A 19193-nucleotide genomic window follows, 5' to 3' on the forward strand; every position below is an offset into this window, starting at 1 on the left:
AGTCTTGGAATAAACCAAGATAACATTGTACTCTCCCAATCTCGCAATTTGGGAAATGATCTTTCGCTATCCGCTAATAATTATCGGTATGCAATTGGCATATGCCATTTCTTGGAAGTATAATTCAAAGACAAACAAAGGATAACCCATAGTCACACTTACTCAACCCCCTGGAACGAAACACTCTATCATGCAGTTTCCCGCATGTGCTACACCGAATCTAACCCTGCTGGTCTCTCAAAAGCTGATCCAAAATCTAGGGTCTCCTCCTAAGACCCTTCAATATAAACAACTGATTTGGTTCCATCTTACCAATGTGCTCCAAGTCCATATCCCGTTCTCAAGCTCTAGAGGTCATATCATTCAGGGTCTTGCACCCCGAGATATTCACAATCTCCCTGCTATCATTCTATAGTATGTTTTGATAACTTACTTTCTTCATTTCCTCATCTGTTGCATACTACGGTACCATATACGCTCTTTCCCAAGACTTGGCAGTGATCTCTACCACAATCCCAGTTGTCTGGTGGAGAGCTAACAACTCTTGCGCCAACTGTTGCACCTCAATCTCCTAGGCACACTCTACCCAGAATCTGGTCTAAAAGTCATCCAATGACATAGCATCAACTGCTTCATCACTCAACTCACTACCAACCTCTTCCTATCAATCTCGTGCTCTATCCCTCAGGAGACAGGAAGTAAGTCGGATCTTGCCTCTTTTCGAGACAACGTCTGGTACGAAAAGTGTTGGCGACATATGTTAACCATCTGCTTCTAACAATGGGTTCCCTATCCCCCATGACAATCTGAAGCTTCACAAACTCTAAATTCTCGAAACATCAACGTACGGGTCCATATCATGACTATAATCTCAGTGCAGAATGTACTCGGCCTCTCATCACAAATCTCCATAATGCCCTCCTTGATCATAATGAGGATCACAAGAGTCTGGTCAATGATACTGCATGTAATCTCAGATGGAATGAACTCCCTTATTTGATCATCGAGCCGCCCGACTACAGAGTCCGAGCCTGATCCCTCGTCGACACCAGAACTACCATCTGGTCTACCACGTAGCGTCACTATACTCGGTAATATACCATCACTGACATCACAATACTTATCAAAACTTGAGGGATCTTACACACTACAAGTTCCTTGGTCTTATCTCAACCTTCCTTGATTCGAGTACGGATCCTCTACGTTCAGTAGTACGGGCCTATACTACCTTCCACATCTATCCGTACTTTCTTCAAGAACTGCCTTGACTCCACCAAGTCCTTTCTACTGCTACTGCTCTCTGTTACTCTCATCCTAGGCTTTCCCTAGGGTAATCACCAACCCACTCTCTGCTATCAGCTGCACAAGAAGTCTCGGCTACCTCCCCCTATCTAGCTCATGAATACTATTACATATCACTAAGACTAGATAATTCTTCGAATGAGAGATCCTACCCTACAACGGTTGGACTCAGACAAGAGCTGCATAATAGAGCTAGACCTAACCTTCTGAAATTATTTAATCCTCACAATATGTAACGTAACATATTCATTTACTAGTTAGTAAGAGGTAACCAAGACTCCTAAAAGCACAAAACAATCAGCATTCGAGCATCGAGTACACATAATCAAGCATATATAACTCTGGCTATCGTACTAAGAATTCTGTACTAGCATGCAGTTCTCATAAAGCTGGAACACATATAACAGACACATAAGTCATCCTTCCTAGATCCTTAGCCTAATTTAGCATGTTGTTCTAATAAAGCTGATAATCATAACATAGCACAAACTTGTATGGTTAATTTAGGAGTACTTACTTGAGCTCGGCTGATTGCATGCACCACACCCTTTTCTTTTCAAGTTCTTTTCTTTCAAAAAAAAATTCTTTTCACTTTTTCTAAATTTGTTTTCTTTTGCAAAATTTTATTTTCCCTTTTGAAGATTTTTATACCAATTCCTTAGTTTGAGTTCAGACACACCTGAAGATATGCCTGAATCCCTCAAACCAAGGCTCTGATACCAACTTGTAACATCCCAAAAATACAAGCCAAAAATTTCATTTGAAAACATTACTAAAACCATAATATCCAAATATCATATAAGAAAAACATAATTCGTGTGTCTCAAAGTGTCATAAAATATGTCTCATATCAAACTGATGTCAAGATCATGTCAAAAATATCAGAGTCCAACTCCCAGGCTAAAACTGTCGTGTGTGCCATGCCATCATCCCGAGCCCCTCCCCTTGCTAGCTGAAGTACCTGAAACCAAAACTGAAACAGTAAGCACGAAGCTTAGAGAGCTCCCCAAACTACCACATACCATACAATAACATATAAAGCGCATATTGGGCCTTGCCCACTGCATCGGACCTAAATCTGGAACTGACTAGGGCCTCACCCACTGTATCGGACCGAAATCCGGAACTAACTAGGTTTTCCCTCTGCATCGGACCGAAGTCCGGAATTGACTAGGGCCTTGCCCACTAAATCGTACCGAAGTCCTAAACTAACTAGGGCCTTGCCCTCTGCATCGGACTGAAGTACGGAACCGACTAGGGCCTTTCCCACTGCATCGGACCGAAGACCAGAACTAACTATGGCCTTGCCCACTGCATCGGACTGAAGTCCGGAACTGACTGAACATAGCATAACATAATCTTAATATATAAAAATAACATATATACTGCATATTGCATCGGACCACATTCCGGAACACATAACACATAGACATGCCTGAATCACAAAGACATCAAGCATACTGAGCTACTTCTAGGGACCACCCCGGCATCGGACCACAGTCCGGAACTACTGCTATCTAAACGGGCCAGCATTGTGGCCGTAGACCCCTTCCTACTGGAAGGAAACTCACCTCGTGTTGCTGAAGTCCCGCGAATAATTCCTGGGCTGCTGGTTGACATATCCCTACACTGTCAACATCAAAATAAAACTCAATTAACCATTTAGGTTTCCACTACATAACTCTAAAACACACACTTGGGCTAAAAGGACCATTTACCCCTAACATAGCTTGGTCCAAGACCAAATCCCAACTCATACTCTAAAAGCCCAAAATACCAATCGTCAACCAAGGCCCAACTATGGCCCAATTTTCCAAATTGGGCCTAAACCCCTCACATGGGCCTTACCCTAAAGTCCATACAAATTTTCTAATCCATATACTTGTTCTTAGATAAACTCACTTACTTATAATTCACCATCTCCCCATCATTATTCATATTTAATGTCATTACCTAATATTACCCGATCTACATCGAATAACCATGCTCATATCATTAATTACGGCTAACCATATTTAATTAAATATGGTCCATCTAATTGTCATAGTAATTAATCATATGATAAATGATATATAATCAACCCAAATCAAGTTTTGCTAGTGCATTCAAATTCTGAGTCCAATACTAGATAGTCTCATCTTTTGGTCCAATTGGTTTACCAGCCCAAAACAATTCATTAGCCCAATAGCGACCAAACCTAAGTATCCAAACAGGGGAGATTGAAGGATTCGGTACCTTTTTTGCTTCCAGTTTCGACGCCAAGCAGCACCTTCCTCCTTTACTGATTCTGCATTACCACTCCAGCGATAGCCTCACCTCCGGAGAAGCTCCCATCTCTGGCACACAATAAACGTTTATCGGAAGCACTCAGCAGCCTCCATCATTGTCTTTGTTGAGGAACAGGGCTATCTAATCCATCTCCTAGTTCTTTATTCTTTGAAGGCGCCAACAACGATTTCCTCAAGGGCAAAGCGAAGGTCAAACACCCTGCTAGTCGTCATTGCCATTGATGGCTTTATGCACCGCCTCCGGTGATATAACTTGCTGGAACCAAGCTCGATTTAAAATCTCACCAGAGCTCAAAATCTTCCTGAACATTGCTATAACACCGCTAATCCCTCGATTAGGAAAGAATAGAACAACTACTGCTTTCAATCGCTCCCTTCTGATTGATAGATCACGACTCCTTCCCCCTCCATATCGTTTATTTTTCTTATTTTTTTTCTCGATTCACTCACAACTTCTAGAGCTAATGATCGGAAAAATTATCGGAAGGCTCCATTCTAATTCTTCTTCTCTCTCTCTCTCTCTCTCTTACTACACACACACACACACAAACGTCACACACAATCAAAATTGGGGCTCTATTTAAGGTGGATGGTGCACGAACGAAGGGTAGCAAATTCTGGTGCAGGTCGCGACAATAAGCCTTCAGCAATCTCCGATTCATGCTTGTGGGCTATCAAGGGGAACATGGAACCCAATTTCCGAAAATTGGCAGAAGTGACCCTCGAGGTTTTTGCGCTATTATAACTTTTCCCCAAAGCTTGATTCCCTCCTTAAAAGAAGTTTCCCATAATTACTATGTGAACCCTAGACTTAAAATATATACAAACCATTTAATGAAATTAATAAATTTCACTTATTTACTTTATTAATTACGAACACAAAGCATTAATCTTATAAATACCCCCCAACTTCTAGAATCGTGACAATTAACCCTCAAGACCAACACCCTGCTACATAATCATTATTGATTTTAGGGCTACTATTCATTCATTAATTTGTTTATTTATTTATTAAATAAACGGGGTGTTACAAGGTGAAAGAGTAAGCCATTCTCCACCTGGGAAATGTGTTCTTTCTCATGATTCTTTCAAAGAGCCACTGAGAAACCCTTGTGTAGTTCAGTGTCTTCGGCAACTGTTAGTCATGTTGTTTCAGAAATGAAAGATGACGAACAAATTTCCATGGAAGGTGATCTTCAAAATTTCATGAAACAGCAGTCGGGAAGTACTATTCAAATGGAAGTTTCTTCAATTGAAGGCCATGATCAATTCAATGGCTTTCGAGATGAACTGGTTGGGCTACTTAAGACATTACTTGAAGGAAATGGACTATTAAAGACAATGTGTCAAGAGATGATGGGTCATATTACTGAAATCAGTTTACAGGTTCAACAACTTTTGGAAAAGATTGATTCAGGCAAGCTAATTACTTGAAGATGTCTCTCATTGGTTTCATAAATCTTTAATTAAAAGCTTTTACCTTTATATATATATATATATATATATATATATATATATATATATATATATATATATATATATATATTACCAATATGCTTTTTTTTGCCACGATCTCTCAACCACCGTTTTAGGTAGTGTTTGTTTTTTGTTTGTAGATCTGTGTGGCCTCTTCAGTTTGCGTCGCGCAGACATTAGCCTTCGTACACTGTTTGTTTTTTTGAAGACTGCAGATCCAAAAATGTCTGTGCACCCTCTTTTTGGCGCATATGTGGACCAGAACCTTCTAACATCTTCTAGCCTAAATATATATATATATATATATATATATATATATATATATATATATCTATATTTTTTTCAAGTTTTTTTTTTTTAATTTATATTTTTCCCAACTTTATTAATAATAAACAATTTGAAAAAAAATTACAAAACTTAAAAAAAACATTTGACGATACAAACATGATATTTTTGACAAATTTATAAATAATGATTTATTACAATAATAGTCGTTGAATTATGTAAAACATTATTTAATATAGTATCGTCAATTTCTCGAGAAAATAATTATGGTACATTTTTAATGGATTTAATTGAAAAAATCGAAGTTTATTTCCATCCATTTATGTATCAAATTCTTTGATCACTAATTATAATGTTTAGTTATAACTTTCCAACAAAAATTGTTGGTTTTTATCAAATATATAGATTAATTCATACCATTTTTATTTTTATTTTTATACAATAATACATAAAAGTTGATCTAGATTCATTAATTATTTATAACAAAGTCATAAAAATATTAAAAAATCACTTTGATGTTTAAAAAATCAGTTTATTTAGATTTCAGTTTATTTTAGGTGCCCGCAGATGTTAAAAAAACAAACACTCTTCTTTTTTCAGACTGCAGACGTTTGGTCCACCTCTTCTACTGCAGAGGTCTACAGATGTGGTCCGCAGACTGCAGACATTTTGCCTCAGAAAAAACAAACAACACCTTAGTCTTTTATCTTTTTGTTATATTGAACGGGGTTCTGATGTCAAGTGTTATGACTTTATTTAGTTTTTATTTAGTTGCCAATTATCACGATCTATTGCCAAGTTATTAATCCTAGTTTAATATATTACACGGGATCTATTTGTTGGTATTGTTTGTCAAAAAAGGATTTAAGAGTAATGAATGTTGCACCACTTAAAAAGTTTAAAGCAAGACATCCTATACAATCAAACTTAGCTGTAATCGTTTGTTTCTTACACTGAGCAGTTGAAATCAAAGTTGGAAATGTAGCGCGTGATGCTAATGCAATTATAAACGAATGGAAGGAGCCATCTGAGCCTATCTTTAACGTAAGTTATGCTTGTAAATGGGTATGTAGAACATGAACGTCAGAACATCGGAGTTCGATTATGATCTTAAAATCAATAAATTAGTGGGCTTTGAAATCATTATCTTTGATAAGGAACCTGAAATTTTGTGTTTACTGTTAGTTGATGGTTTTAATCTTGAAGATGAACATGAACATATAGTTGATGGTCTTAATCTTGAATACGAACAAGAACACGTAGTTGGTGGTTTTGATCTTGAAGATGAACAATTGGTTGGTGGTATTGGTATGGAAGATGAGCTCTTGTATCTACATGAACAGGTTGTTGATGATTTTTTTCAGAATATGATTTTGGTTTTGCACATGAACAGTTGAGAAATATGTAGGAATCTTGGCCCACGTTTTACCTTTTACGTTACGGTTAATCTGGGTTTCGATTAAGTCATACTAGAAATGAATCGTATATATCAAGAGGTTAGTGGGAGTCTTAAAGATCTTGAAAAAACACTACTAGAAAAACAGCCTTTTACGACGCTCATTGCGCGTCGTAAAGGGCTCAGACGACGCGCAAATGCACGTCAAGGAAGGCCCTGTCATAAAGAGAGACGACGCGCTTTTGCGCGTCATCTATAGACGACGCGCAATTACGACGTGCATTTACAACACACAATGCGTATCAAGAAAGACCATGTCATAAAGGAAGACGACACGCATTCGCATGTCGTAACCTTACGACGCGTGTGTTAATGACACGCAATGCGTATCAAGAAAGTCCCTATCAAGAAAGGCCATGTCATAAATGAAGATGACACACATTTTTTCGTATCATAATTTTAAATGTTTAAAAAAATATTATTTATAGATTTACTAATTTTCAAATTAAATTTGTATTTAATGTCTCATAATAGAAAATAAAATATCACATACAAAAAATACAATCCATTGCATAAAATTTAATGTCATACAAATAATCATATACAAAAAATACAATATTGTAATCACTATATATGAAATGAATTATAGTGATCATTATATATGAAATGAAATATAAAGAATGAAAGTTAGTTGCCTACTCCTATTTTTATATACTCTTCTGTTTTTAGAATCACCCCTAACTTTAAAAAAAAAAAAAAAAAGGAAGGCTTCTAATTGGATTTGGGTTCTCACTGTGGCATCATCAATACAGCCTTCATCTTTCTCTAGCTGTGTTGCTGTAACAACCTCAAGTTTAGGCAGCTTGTGCAGCCACTGCTTCCTACAAAGTAGATTAATTCTATTAAAGTGATTCATTAAGAAGTAATTATATTGAACCCCTTATATTCTTTTAAATTATCTTCTTCTCCCTACAAAGTAGATTTTTCCCCAAATGCCTATCCAAATCAATCCACCTACTCTTCTTTTCTTACACAATGCTTTCTCTTTTAGTCTTTACTTCTATCTTCAATTCAAACCTTCACCTTTTTTACTTTTTTTCCACCAACCTGCAACACCCCATTTCATACAAACCTTAAGCCTTATAAAAACATATAATAATAATAATAATAATAATAATAATAATAATAATAATAATAATAATAATAATAATTATAGAGAAATTTTACTTATCAACGCCTAGTTCAAGGCTTGCAATGAAATTCAGCCAAGAGGAAGTAATGCCCCTTAAGAAATCAGAATTTGTCTCGGTTCTTCACCTTCTCCTGCAACATTTCCTAATGCCCATGCACACTGCTCTACAACAGGCACTGAACTCTTTTCTGGATAACATTTACAAAATTAGAATTACGCAATGAGTAAAGATAATGCAGACAATAAAGCTCTTGTTTCTTCTGGTTTTCCAGCAGCTATGTTTGTAAGACACTAAACATGTGAAGCTATAATCTACTTAATTTTTTCAATTAACTTACTTAACAGCGATAACTCAAAATGAACATCGACTAAAGATAACATAAACATGTGAAGAAAGACGTGAATTTGACTAGTGAACTGTTCAGGGAAAGAGAAAGCAAACCAGGATTCTTGATGGGGTCTCATTTAGGTTATCTTCATCCAAAAGCTCCAACAATGATTCTACAGTCAAACTATCAGCTGTTGAAAACCAAATCATAATGTAAATTTACAATTATAAAAACTAGTCCATTAAAATTGGATTGGTGTCTGGCCTCTTGAATCAGGAACATTTACATTGGCACCATACTGTAAGAGCAGCTCAATCATCCCCTGGAATTCCTCCATGCCAAGTCCTTGCGCTTCACTTGTGCCTGCTACGGCTGCCATTGATGAGATTGAGATTGAATCACTACCCCCTGGGCCCGGGTCTTGCAACAACATTGCCTTAGCAAGGGTTAGAGAAGAATTATAGGAATCCTGCATGTAAATCTGTATGGATATGCACACCCATATAGATTTACTTATTTTAAAAATGAATGAGAGTTCTCAGTTTAATTATTTAAAAATGGGTCTACTTGGGTTATCTTTTCCCTCCAACAAGTCAAATTGGTAGCATTGCAAATTAAGTACCAGTAGTCACTGCCCATACCTTTTCTTCAATTCCCAGTGACGTTTTCTTTCGATTATGTATTGAAAAGCGTGCTTAGCAATCAGATAAAAACCAAATGCAGCAAAAATCATTGGAGCATACTTGTACCATCTGGAAAAGGAAGAATTCAGTAAACAGAAGTAGAAATAAATTTTAATGTTATTATAAACATGAAAGAAGCTTCCTGCATTTTGAATTTAGTCATAAAATGCTAGAAACTCTCTTTAAAAACAAATTGAGAAAAATAAAGCAATATATAACCAATATGCACACACGTGAAAATACTGATTGATATTAAATAACCTGGCCCATTTCACAATATTTGCAATAAGTTGATTGATGGTTTTGTGAGAGACATAATTTGGGCCTTTGAGGGGTCGTTGGATCCGAACTGTTCCTATGTCATCTTTAATAGCCTGCATTTCAGGTGAAGACTCAAACTGATAGTTGTTTAAATATACAAGAATCGAACCAAAAAAATAACATCAACTCTTATAAAAATAGATATTAAGCAAATTATTAAATATAATTAGAATCATTATGAACAGTAAACGTTATATACTAACAATGTTCTCCCTTCACCCACTTAAAACTTATTCACAAAGCACATAAAAAAGGTTTCCTATTAGTTAAATTTTATATGGTCGGCTACCAAATGGATGTATTAAACAAGTTAACACATACCTCACCAACAACAGTTAATGGAGTGCCTGTTGGAAGAACACGTTCAATTCTCTTGACTCCAAGCATCTACAAAACAATGATATTATAAGCCATACTTAGCATCATGAATTCATTTATATGCATACATAAAATAATGTAACAAATCAAGACATTCCATACCTTGAGACCTTGTAGATAATCTAATGTTCCACGAACAAGTGATCGTCCTGACTCCTCAAATACTTCACTTCCAACAGTTAACACCAAACCAGCAGAGTCTTGAATCCATGAACCAACATCATATGTTTCAAAAAGTGTTGCTCTGCCTAAAAATGATAATAGAGAAAGCTGCCATATTGTCATGCCATCAACTTCTTTATAAAGCATTGACATTTGTACATGAAAAATGAAGAAATAACAAGACACAAGTGTATGCAATTCAAAAGGCTCATTACCGTTTCCTCCACAATTACTCCTATCAAACCACTATACTTGCAGTTGATAGGAGTATCTGAACCAACTCTACCAGATATTGTCACGACAAAAGGCTCAGATTTGTGTATAAACGTTATTAGACATTAAAATTGTTTTGAATTTTGAATCTTAAGTGTATAAACTTCAGTGACAAATCTGATCAATCTGGTTTATGTTAAAACTTTCTGAATCTTAAGCAGCCTCACGTGTGACTGATATTAATTTGATCACGAATGCATAATATATATAAATATGTATGTATATGCACACCCATACAGATTCAAACACATTGAGAGATTTAGATAGAAGGAGCTAACCAATTTTTTTGCAGATCTTGAGATACGTTTTGCAACTTAGATGTAGACTAAAGAAAACCTTGTCTGGTAGAATCGATTTGAGAGTGAGTGTTGGATTTATTGCTTCCGGTTTGCTTACCCTTTGGTTACCCTAGTCGATCGATTCAAGCTTTCATGAAAAACCCTAGGTCGCGACCGATAGAGACAAGAAGGATTGGGCGAAGGTAGGATGGGATCCGATTTCAAAGAGTAAAATAGATTTCACTGAAAACCCTTTCCTAGTTTGCTTGACCTTTGGCTACCTCAGTCGATCAATTCAAGCTTTCAATAAAAACCCTAGGTAGCGACCGAGAGAAACAATAGGGAAAGGAAGGAGCATCGATAGTTAGGGCAAGATGGAAGAAGTAGGCGGCAAGTAAAGGAGAAAAAGATGGCGGGGTGTTTAATTTTTTAGGATTCATTTTCCCCCTCTATTAAAGGATGGAACGCGCGTTCCATAAAAATTTATAAAGCGACATCATTAGAGGACGCACTTTTTATTATAGATGCCCTCCATGTTTTTAATTTTTTTTTGTTGGACATTATTTTTAGGGCGCGCACAAATGAGTGTTCTCTATCCTTCAAATTTTGCAAAACTAACATTATTTTTTAGGGCACGCACAAATGCGCATCCTCTATCAGCGAGTGTCATCGTTTGCGCGTCATTAAAGGGTTGTTTTCTAGTAGTGAAGGTTTCAAGAACTAATCAAGAGTTAACCAATAGTTAATCACTAGCACACGACTTGAGGTTCGTAACCTATCGTGTGGACATATTATTGTCTCTGTGCCATTCCGGTTAAGTTAACTATGCATGTGAGTTCTACGTGTTCTCAATTGAGTGCATAAAGGCAAAGCACCTTAATCAATGAAAGTTCATTGATCTATATGGGTGAGCTGCTAAACAACTTGGAAGACATGGTAGGCCCTTGTGCTGCCAGGTGGCAAGAAATTAAGATTGAACAAGTTCAGTCCATATGAGTTTGGGTTTGTCACAAACCTTGTGTTGTGATTATGCTTATGACAAATTCACATGGATATAAACACATACACAATAAAATGTAAGTGACAAGGTTTTTCTCCATTTCATGAAAATGATTGTGAGGAAACGCTTTTACTAAGAAGATTTTAAGGAGATAGCGATTATGATATTTGTGTTCTCGAATTCGATTATGATTATGACATCCCTCTTCATAGGTCGAATTGTGAGAAATGGCAAATAGTTTAAACATTTAAGACTTATTGTTTCAGGTTCGGAAATTGTTTAGACATGCATATGAGCTTTCTAAAAGGTGTATGAGCATAGATAAAAGCTTATCAAAGTGACTTGTATCAGAATCTAAACTTTGGTTAAGGAAGTCAATAAGTATTGATTTCTAGAAGTCCAACTGATTTCTGAATACATGTCAAAGCTAGTGGGAGCATAAGTTTTATGTTGGTAAGGAGATAATTATCATGTTAGTGGGAGCATGATGATTATGTTAAGTGTTGTGAGCTAGAAATATTAATTATAGAAAACCAAAGTCTCAATTCACAAGTTGCAGAGGTTGAAAAGTTGTTTTGTTATAATTAAGGGAGAGAAACCTATAGTTCATTTCAAATCTAAAAGCTTAGATCGAGAAATTTTAATCAAGCTTAGTCATGGACATATATGAATGTTATGTTGAAAGGGTTCAACATAAGGGAATTCTATATATATGTTAATATTATAGCAAGAGACTGGTAAAGTATCATTTCCTTATGTAGGACATTATGTATCGTATCCCATACGCTTCGGGTATAGGATCGATTGCATATGTTGTAATATTCAATCGTTTTGATTTTCTAAATGACTAGGGCATTAAGAGGGAAAAAAGGACCAGGACCGGATATGACTAAAATAATTAAACAACTGGCAGGGACAATCTAAGGTTCGCTAATGATTGGTCGCTAGTGGGCAGTTGGAAGTAAAGTATTGAATGGAACATATTGGCATTATTATAAATAGATAGGATTCTATTAAGAATGAGTTGTCATATGGCAAATATGGAAACATTTCCATAATAGGAGTTGGATATTAAGAATCTATGTAGATTAGAAACTTTTATGCAAAAAGGATGTTCAAAGGAATGTACTTTGAATTTGAGACTTCGCTTTCGTGGAATTGTCTTGTAACAATCTCCAATGGTGCACTTTGTAATGTCATTGACAAAGTATTTGTGATTTTGATGCTATGAAATTACTAAAGGATCATTACATAAAATGTTAGGATCTAACATATTCTAATAGTGGTAAGAGTTTGGTATTATTACACTTATAATAAGGATTAGGAATTGTGAGATGATTGTCATTAGAAGTGTGTTCAATTGATCTATTTCACAAAGTAAGGACCATATATAAACATAGTATGCATGCGTGGAGCATGGGATAACTATTGTTTCAATTTAAGTATTAAGTTGATTACTCAAAACATTATACAATAAATAATGTGTAATCAATATGGTGATTAAATAAAAGGTGTTTTATTTATGCTCACAAGTTTGAGTCCATATTGGATTCGATTATTCTTGTGTTTCACTTCGCATGTTTTGAATTTCCGAATAACTAGGTTATCCAAACATCCACAGTCAATCATACTTTGGAAGTAGGTAATGAGGTAAGACTGTCATGAATCTGACTGTAGATTGTCTAAAGTGTTTAGACATAGCAAAAGTCTACTGCAGTGTTCATGAGTGCTCCTGAAATAAGATTTGAGTATTGAATTAAACCCACGCTCACATGAATCACTTCATGGATTTTATCACGAGTGATTGTGAGACAATAATATCTTATATTCTTGAAACGGAGAGATATGGGTTATTTTTTGCGAGTTGGTTGCACATTGATAATGTGTAAACGCATCAGTAACTTGTTGTTATAAAATGTATTGTTGTGTGTGATTTGATGAGTGAATAGTGCAAGCATATAAGTCGAATTTTATCCGTTCCTTTTACCCAAAGTTGGATAAAAGTGATATTTGTGAGTCCCTTGATAATTTAGTGATGACACCGTGAAGCTCTTGGCCAAGCCTGGACTGATTTGATTTGTTCAGTTAGTCAGTCGTCATAAATCGGAATCGGGAAACAACACATAGACAGAGAGAATGCTTATAATCCATAACTCATGTCTATAAGATATCTTGAGAATGGAGGAATATATGATCCCTTATCTAAAGGACGTGTTGCTGATAAGATCAGGGTTCTACAGCGGCTTTTGAGAGCTACGATTGTTAATCAGATTCTGAAGTCGTACTTGCAATAATAGTTATTAGATTTATCTAAGTGGGAGATTGTTGGATTAGGTGTCTAAGCCCATAACTATTATTGGTATTACTTGATTTGATTATGAGCATGATCCTTTTGGGTTGCCTTTACTCATGCAACTTAATAGGATGACAAGAGGAGAGAGAGAGAGAGAGAGAGAGAGAGAGAGAGTAGAATGTATTATGTGAATAATAAATTTGTACTAAAAAGGTTTTATTAATATATTAATATATTATTTGGAAATCATATTATTTAATTATTATTGATCAGAAATTAATTTGGAATTAATTTAGTGGTCAAAAGAGACTGATTAAATAATTGGGGACTGATATTGTAATTATCTGATAGTTGCAATTTGGGTTGTGGACTCCTTATTGAAGGGTGGACGAATTCTATGGGAAGCCCCTAAGGAATTCGTCCAAGGGGCCTTCTAGAAGGGTTCTATGGGTTGCTTAAGTACTAAGTAGTCATATTAGGGTTTCCATCTAAAACCATATCCGCCACAAGTATAAATAGACCCCATACAAAGGTATTTTTGGCCAAGCTTTATGAAACCATAAGAGTGGCGAAAATCCTTCTCACCAAGTCATCCTTTGCATTGAGTGTTTGTGACTTCATTAAAAGTGCGACACTTGTGGCACCAGGCTTTCAGAAGTCAAGATCAAGAAGGATTGTTCTTGTTATTACTATATAACAAGTAATGTAAGATTCCATACATATGAATTTCGTTCTTAGACATGTTAGATTAGGGTTTATGCTTTGGAAGATTGTTTGCATGCATAACTTGAGGAAAACCTAGATCCAAAACATTAGGGTTGCATGCACACCATAGGAATGATGTTATGTTCAAAACATATCAGATATGTGCTAACTATATCATAGACTTTATGATGAATGCTTGAAAGAGCTAAGAGTAACAATTTTTTAAAGATTTAAAGTTCTGTTGTCAAGAGTTTTGAATAAAAATAGTTATAATGTTTTAAAAGATATTTGGAGAAATCATCATAGGTCAATGATTGAGTTAATCCATGAGTAAGCATGTGGTGAAGTCCCAATATTACTCACTCGACATTTTCAATGACTAACCTATTACTTTTAACATGTATTAAGGTTCTAGTAGCAATTAAGGAATAGAGGATGCGAGATATTTTGAAGGTCATTGTGATGTAGTGGTATTTTTTTATGTAACGATGTTTTAATTGTTAACCCTCATTTGTAACCATTTGAAACTAAAACTGTTTTGTTAAACTTGAAGAATTTTGGGATTGATTTCCGCAATTGAAGTTCAAATATTTTAAAATGTGATTTAATGACTTTTAACTTAAAAACTAAAAGATGAGTGTTTCACATTTCAACACCTTTAACAAGTTTGATAGTCAAACGTATAAAAAAAGTTGTCTAAATGTAAACAAAATAAAACATTGTCTAAATGTAAACAAAATAAAAAGTTTGTTACCTTCATAAGTTGTTTTCTCATATCAAAATGCATATTAAAATGTTTTACAAAACAAGTTGATACATCGTATAGGGTGAAAAACCTAGTTTTTAACATTTTTTAATCATGTTGTGGAAATACAATAAACATTTTTATATTTAACCCTTAAAATAATAAATATGAACGAAATGTTTATATTATTTTATTAATAATTGGTGTCATACTTTTAGTGGCATTTGTGATTGTTTTTCAAAACAAATTACTAACTTACAACATTGAAAATGTGTAATTCAATGGAAGAGTTGAATGAAGTGACATAACCAATTTGTATTTAAAGAATAAACTCTACTATAACAGGATATTATATTGTCATTCAATGAATATGAAGTTTAATGACCATTGAACTCTTCATTAAGAAAAATAAAATCTTTTTAATTATCAAAAATATATTTCATTGAACTATATAAGTTAAATGATGATGTTTCGGTCCATTTAATTTAATAAGTTCACTGTATTGTAAATGCTTTATTGGCTTTTTGAAAAAACCAATAAATTAAAAAGAATATTTGGTAAACTCAAATGCAGTTTTTCAAAATAGATTTTCTATTAGCTTCAGAAAAAAGATTTTAAAAAACATGTAAAACTTATTTTTTTGAAACTTCTTTTAGTTTCTTAACTATAATAACTTTAAAAAAATTAAATCAAAAACTTTTGAACTTATTGATTAATTAGCTTTATCCATTACAAAAATAATCTAAACATTTTTAAAAAACTCCATCGTAACTCAAAGACACATTTTTGCCCAAAAATTGGAGTTCAAAAATCTCATGCACTTGTTTAATATAACAATTTGAAAGTCTATAAAACACCTTTTAAAGTAAATTTTCAAAATCTTATAAAACATATTCACATTTTAAATTATGCTCACATTCGTACACAAGTTTTTTTAACCTTTTTAGCTATACATAATAATTTATGTTTTATATGATTGTACAGTACAATGTAACTTAACGGAATCTATAAACCGTTTAACTACTAGGGGGTGTTTGGCTTAGCTTTTCAGGGGGCAAAAGTCCTTTTTGGAAAATCACAAAAAGTCAGGTTTTTCTGACTTTTTCAAAAAGTTTATTTTTACTTGTATCCAAATCCAAAAGTAGCTTTTAAAATGTATTTGCCAAACATCTTTTGCTTTCTATCTTTTCCTAAAAGGACTTTTGGCTTCTAATAATAAGCTAAGCCAAACACCCCTAAAGGCCTAAACCAATAGGACTTATTTCATTTTTATACAACTTTCAATCTAAAATATAGCCAAATGGATGTTAGAGGTGGGTGTTTGAAAGAGGAATCGAAGAGACATAACTCACTACGAACTCAAAGGATCTAATAATTACTTGAGGAAATCCGAAGAGACATCACGTTCTTATAAAGAGCTACTTTTCCTTCATCAAGTTCACATTCTGTAGCTATTATTCTACCTAATTGACGAAGCCTTATAGTAATATCTATAAGCACAACTAAGCATGCCGTCTGGTCCAAAGAAGAGGAGGGCTGCAAAGAAAAAGAATGATGCCGGTACAGGTGAAATTATGGTTATTTTTTCTGTAAATCGTTTTCATTACCTTTTATTTTACGTATGTGTTTGACTATCTTTGGTGAACTGATTTAATTTTTTGTTTTTTCTGCGTAGAAGAGAAGCCGGTTGCTGCTGTTGAGAGCGTAAGCAATGTATCGGAAATGAGTGTTGGTGACCCGGGTATTGAGGCTTTTGATGAATCTCAAGCTGCTGCTCGCATTGCACTTCAATCACAATTAATGTGTGAGAAGGAAAATGTTGAAGAAAGTAAAAATGATGCAGTAGGATCTGAATCTGTTGGTTACAAGAGTAAAGAGTCTGAATATGAATATGAATCTTCTGAAGACGAATTCAAAATGCATGTTCCTTTATTGGAAATGTTAAGTGAGGCGAAATCAACTGTATCTAATGGAAATAAGTATGATTCTGTTAATCAGGTCATTCTTCAAGTCCCTCATATTGAGTTCGATTTGAAAGAAACTAAAGAAACCGAATGTGTTGAAGCATGTGAAAGAGTAAGCCATGCTCCACCTGGGAAATGTGTTCTTTCTCATGATTCTTTCAAAGAGCCACCGAGAAACCCTTGTGTAGTTCAGGTGTCTTCGGCAACTGTTAGTCATGTTGTTTCAGTAATGAAAGACGACGGACATATTTCCATGGAAGGTGATCTTCAAGAATTCATGAAACAGCAGTCGGGAAGTACTGTTCAAATGGAAGTGTCTTCAATTGAAAGCCATGATCAATTCAATGGCTTTCGAGATGAAGTGGTTGGGCTACTTAAGACATTGCTTGAAGGAAATGGACGATTAAAGACAATGTGTCAAGAGATGATGTGTCATATTACTGAAATAAGTTTACAGGTTCAACAGCTTTTGGAAAAGATTGATTCAGGCAAGCTAATTACTTGAAGATGTCTCTCATTAAAAGCTTCACCTTTTATTATATATATTACCAACATGCTTTTTTTGCTATGATCTGTCAACTACCGTTTTAGCTCTTTGTCTTTTTGTTATATTGAACGGGGTTCTGATGTCAAGAGACGACGGACTTATTTGGTTTTTCTTTAGTTGCTAATTATCATGATCTTTTGCCAAGTTGTTAAATCCTAGTTTAATATATACATGGGCTCTGTTTGTTGGTATTGTTTGTCAGAAAAGGCTTTGAGAGTAATGAATGTTGCACCACTTAAAAATTAAAAAGCAAGACATCCTATACAATCAAACTTAGCCGTGATCGTTTGTTTCTTACACTGAGCAGTTGAAATCAAAGATGGAAATGTAGCGCGTGATGCTAATGCAATTATAAACTGAGTTGAAGTAGCCATCTGAGCCTATCTTTAACGTAAGTTAAGCTTGTAAATGTGTATGTAGAACATGAACGTCAGAACATCGGAGCTCGATTATGATCTTAAAACCAATAAATTAGTGGGCTTTGAAATCATTATCTTTGATAAGGAACCTGAAATTTTGTGTTTACAGTTTTGTTGATGGTTTTGATCTTGAAGATGAACAGTTTGTTGGTGGTATTGATATGGAAGATGAGCTCTTGTATCTAGATGAACAGGTTGATGTTTTTTCTTCAGAACACGTAGTTGGTGGGTTTGATCTTGAAGATGAACAGTTTGTGGTGGTATTGGTATGGAAGATGAGCTCTTGTATCTACATGAACAGGTTGTTGATTTTTTTTCAGAATATGATTTTGGTTTTGCACATGAACACTTGAGGAATATGTAGGAATCATGGCTCTGGTTTTACCTTTTACGTTATGGTTAATCTGGGTTTCGATTAAGTCATACTAGAAATGAATCGGTTTCTTTTAGTGAAAAACGATCCATACATGGTAATACCTTTCATATTCGTTGCGTTTTTATATATTCGACTTCATGAGTCCAAAACAAACATGAACAAATTAAAATGAAGTTTAATTTCTTACATTGAACTTTTAAGTTTTAACATAACATACAAACACGCAACTTATGTAAATTCAAAAGAAACAACCTAGAACCGTCAGGACCGGTCCAAACATATATGGGGCTCGGGGCGAAAAGAAAAAAAAAAAGGAGGCCTCTCAAAAACAATTATGATAAAGATTAAATAAAATATCATTTATTTTTCAGTATAGATGTGTTCAATTATCTATAACAAGCCAGCCAAATTGTTTATATTTTGAGCTAATTTGAGTTTGAACCAACTTTACATCTTAAAAATCATTTAGGTAATAATTATATATATTATCACACCCCAAAACCGGAACGGCGGAAACGTTCTGGGGTGGATGACGTCATGTCAAGTATCACAACATATGAAGTATAGTAATTAAAATACAACAACAATTGCATTAATAGTAATAATTTTACATAGGTTACATTACATAGAAACATCAAAATTAATACAAGGAATAATATAGATGCAGCTCGGTACTAGGCTGTCTTCACAAAAGCTCTCGGGATGTACCTGTCTATCGCTGACCTGATAATACAAGTTATTTTGAAAGCGAGTATCAGGATTTTTATAAATGCTGGTGAGT

General features: G+C 34.7%; 1 protein-coding gene and 1 pseudogene across 1 annotated transcript; one reads left to right on the forward strand and one right to left on the reverse strand.

The window, feature by feature from the left end:
• Window positions 1-3580: 3580 nt before the first annotated feature.
• Window positions 3581-11463, reverse strand: LOC111891790 (E3 ubiquitin-protein ligase SP1-like; annotated as a pseudogene).
• A 5094-nt stretch (window positions 11464-16557) lies between these two features.
• LOC122195695 (uncharacterized) lies at window positions 16558-17723 on the forward strand. Its single transcript, XM_042897755.1, has 2 exons — window positions 16558-16672; window positions 16782-17723. The coding sequence occupies exons 1-2, from the start codon at window positions 16615-16617 to the stop codon at window positions 17573-17575; spliced, it is 852 nt and encodes a 283-aa protein (XP_042753689.1). The 5' UTR covers window positions 16558-16614; the 3' UTR covers window positions 17576-17723.
• Window positions 17724-19193: the final 1470 nt, after the last annotated feature.

The sequence above is a fragment of the Lactuca sativa genome, chromosome 8 (assembly GCF_002870075.4).
Source record: "Lactuca sativa cultivar Salinas chromosome 8, Lsat_Salinas_v11, whole genome shotgun sequence".
Taxonomy (NCBI): Eukaryota; Viridiplantae; Streptophyta; class Magnoliopsida; order Asterales; family Asteraceae; genus Lactuca; species Lactuca sativa.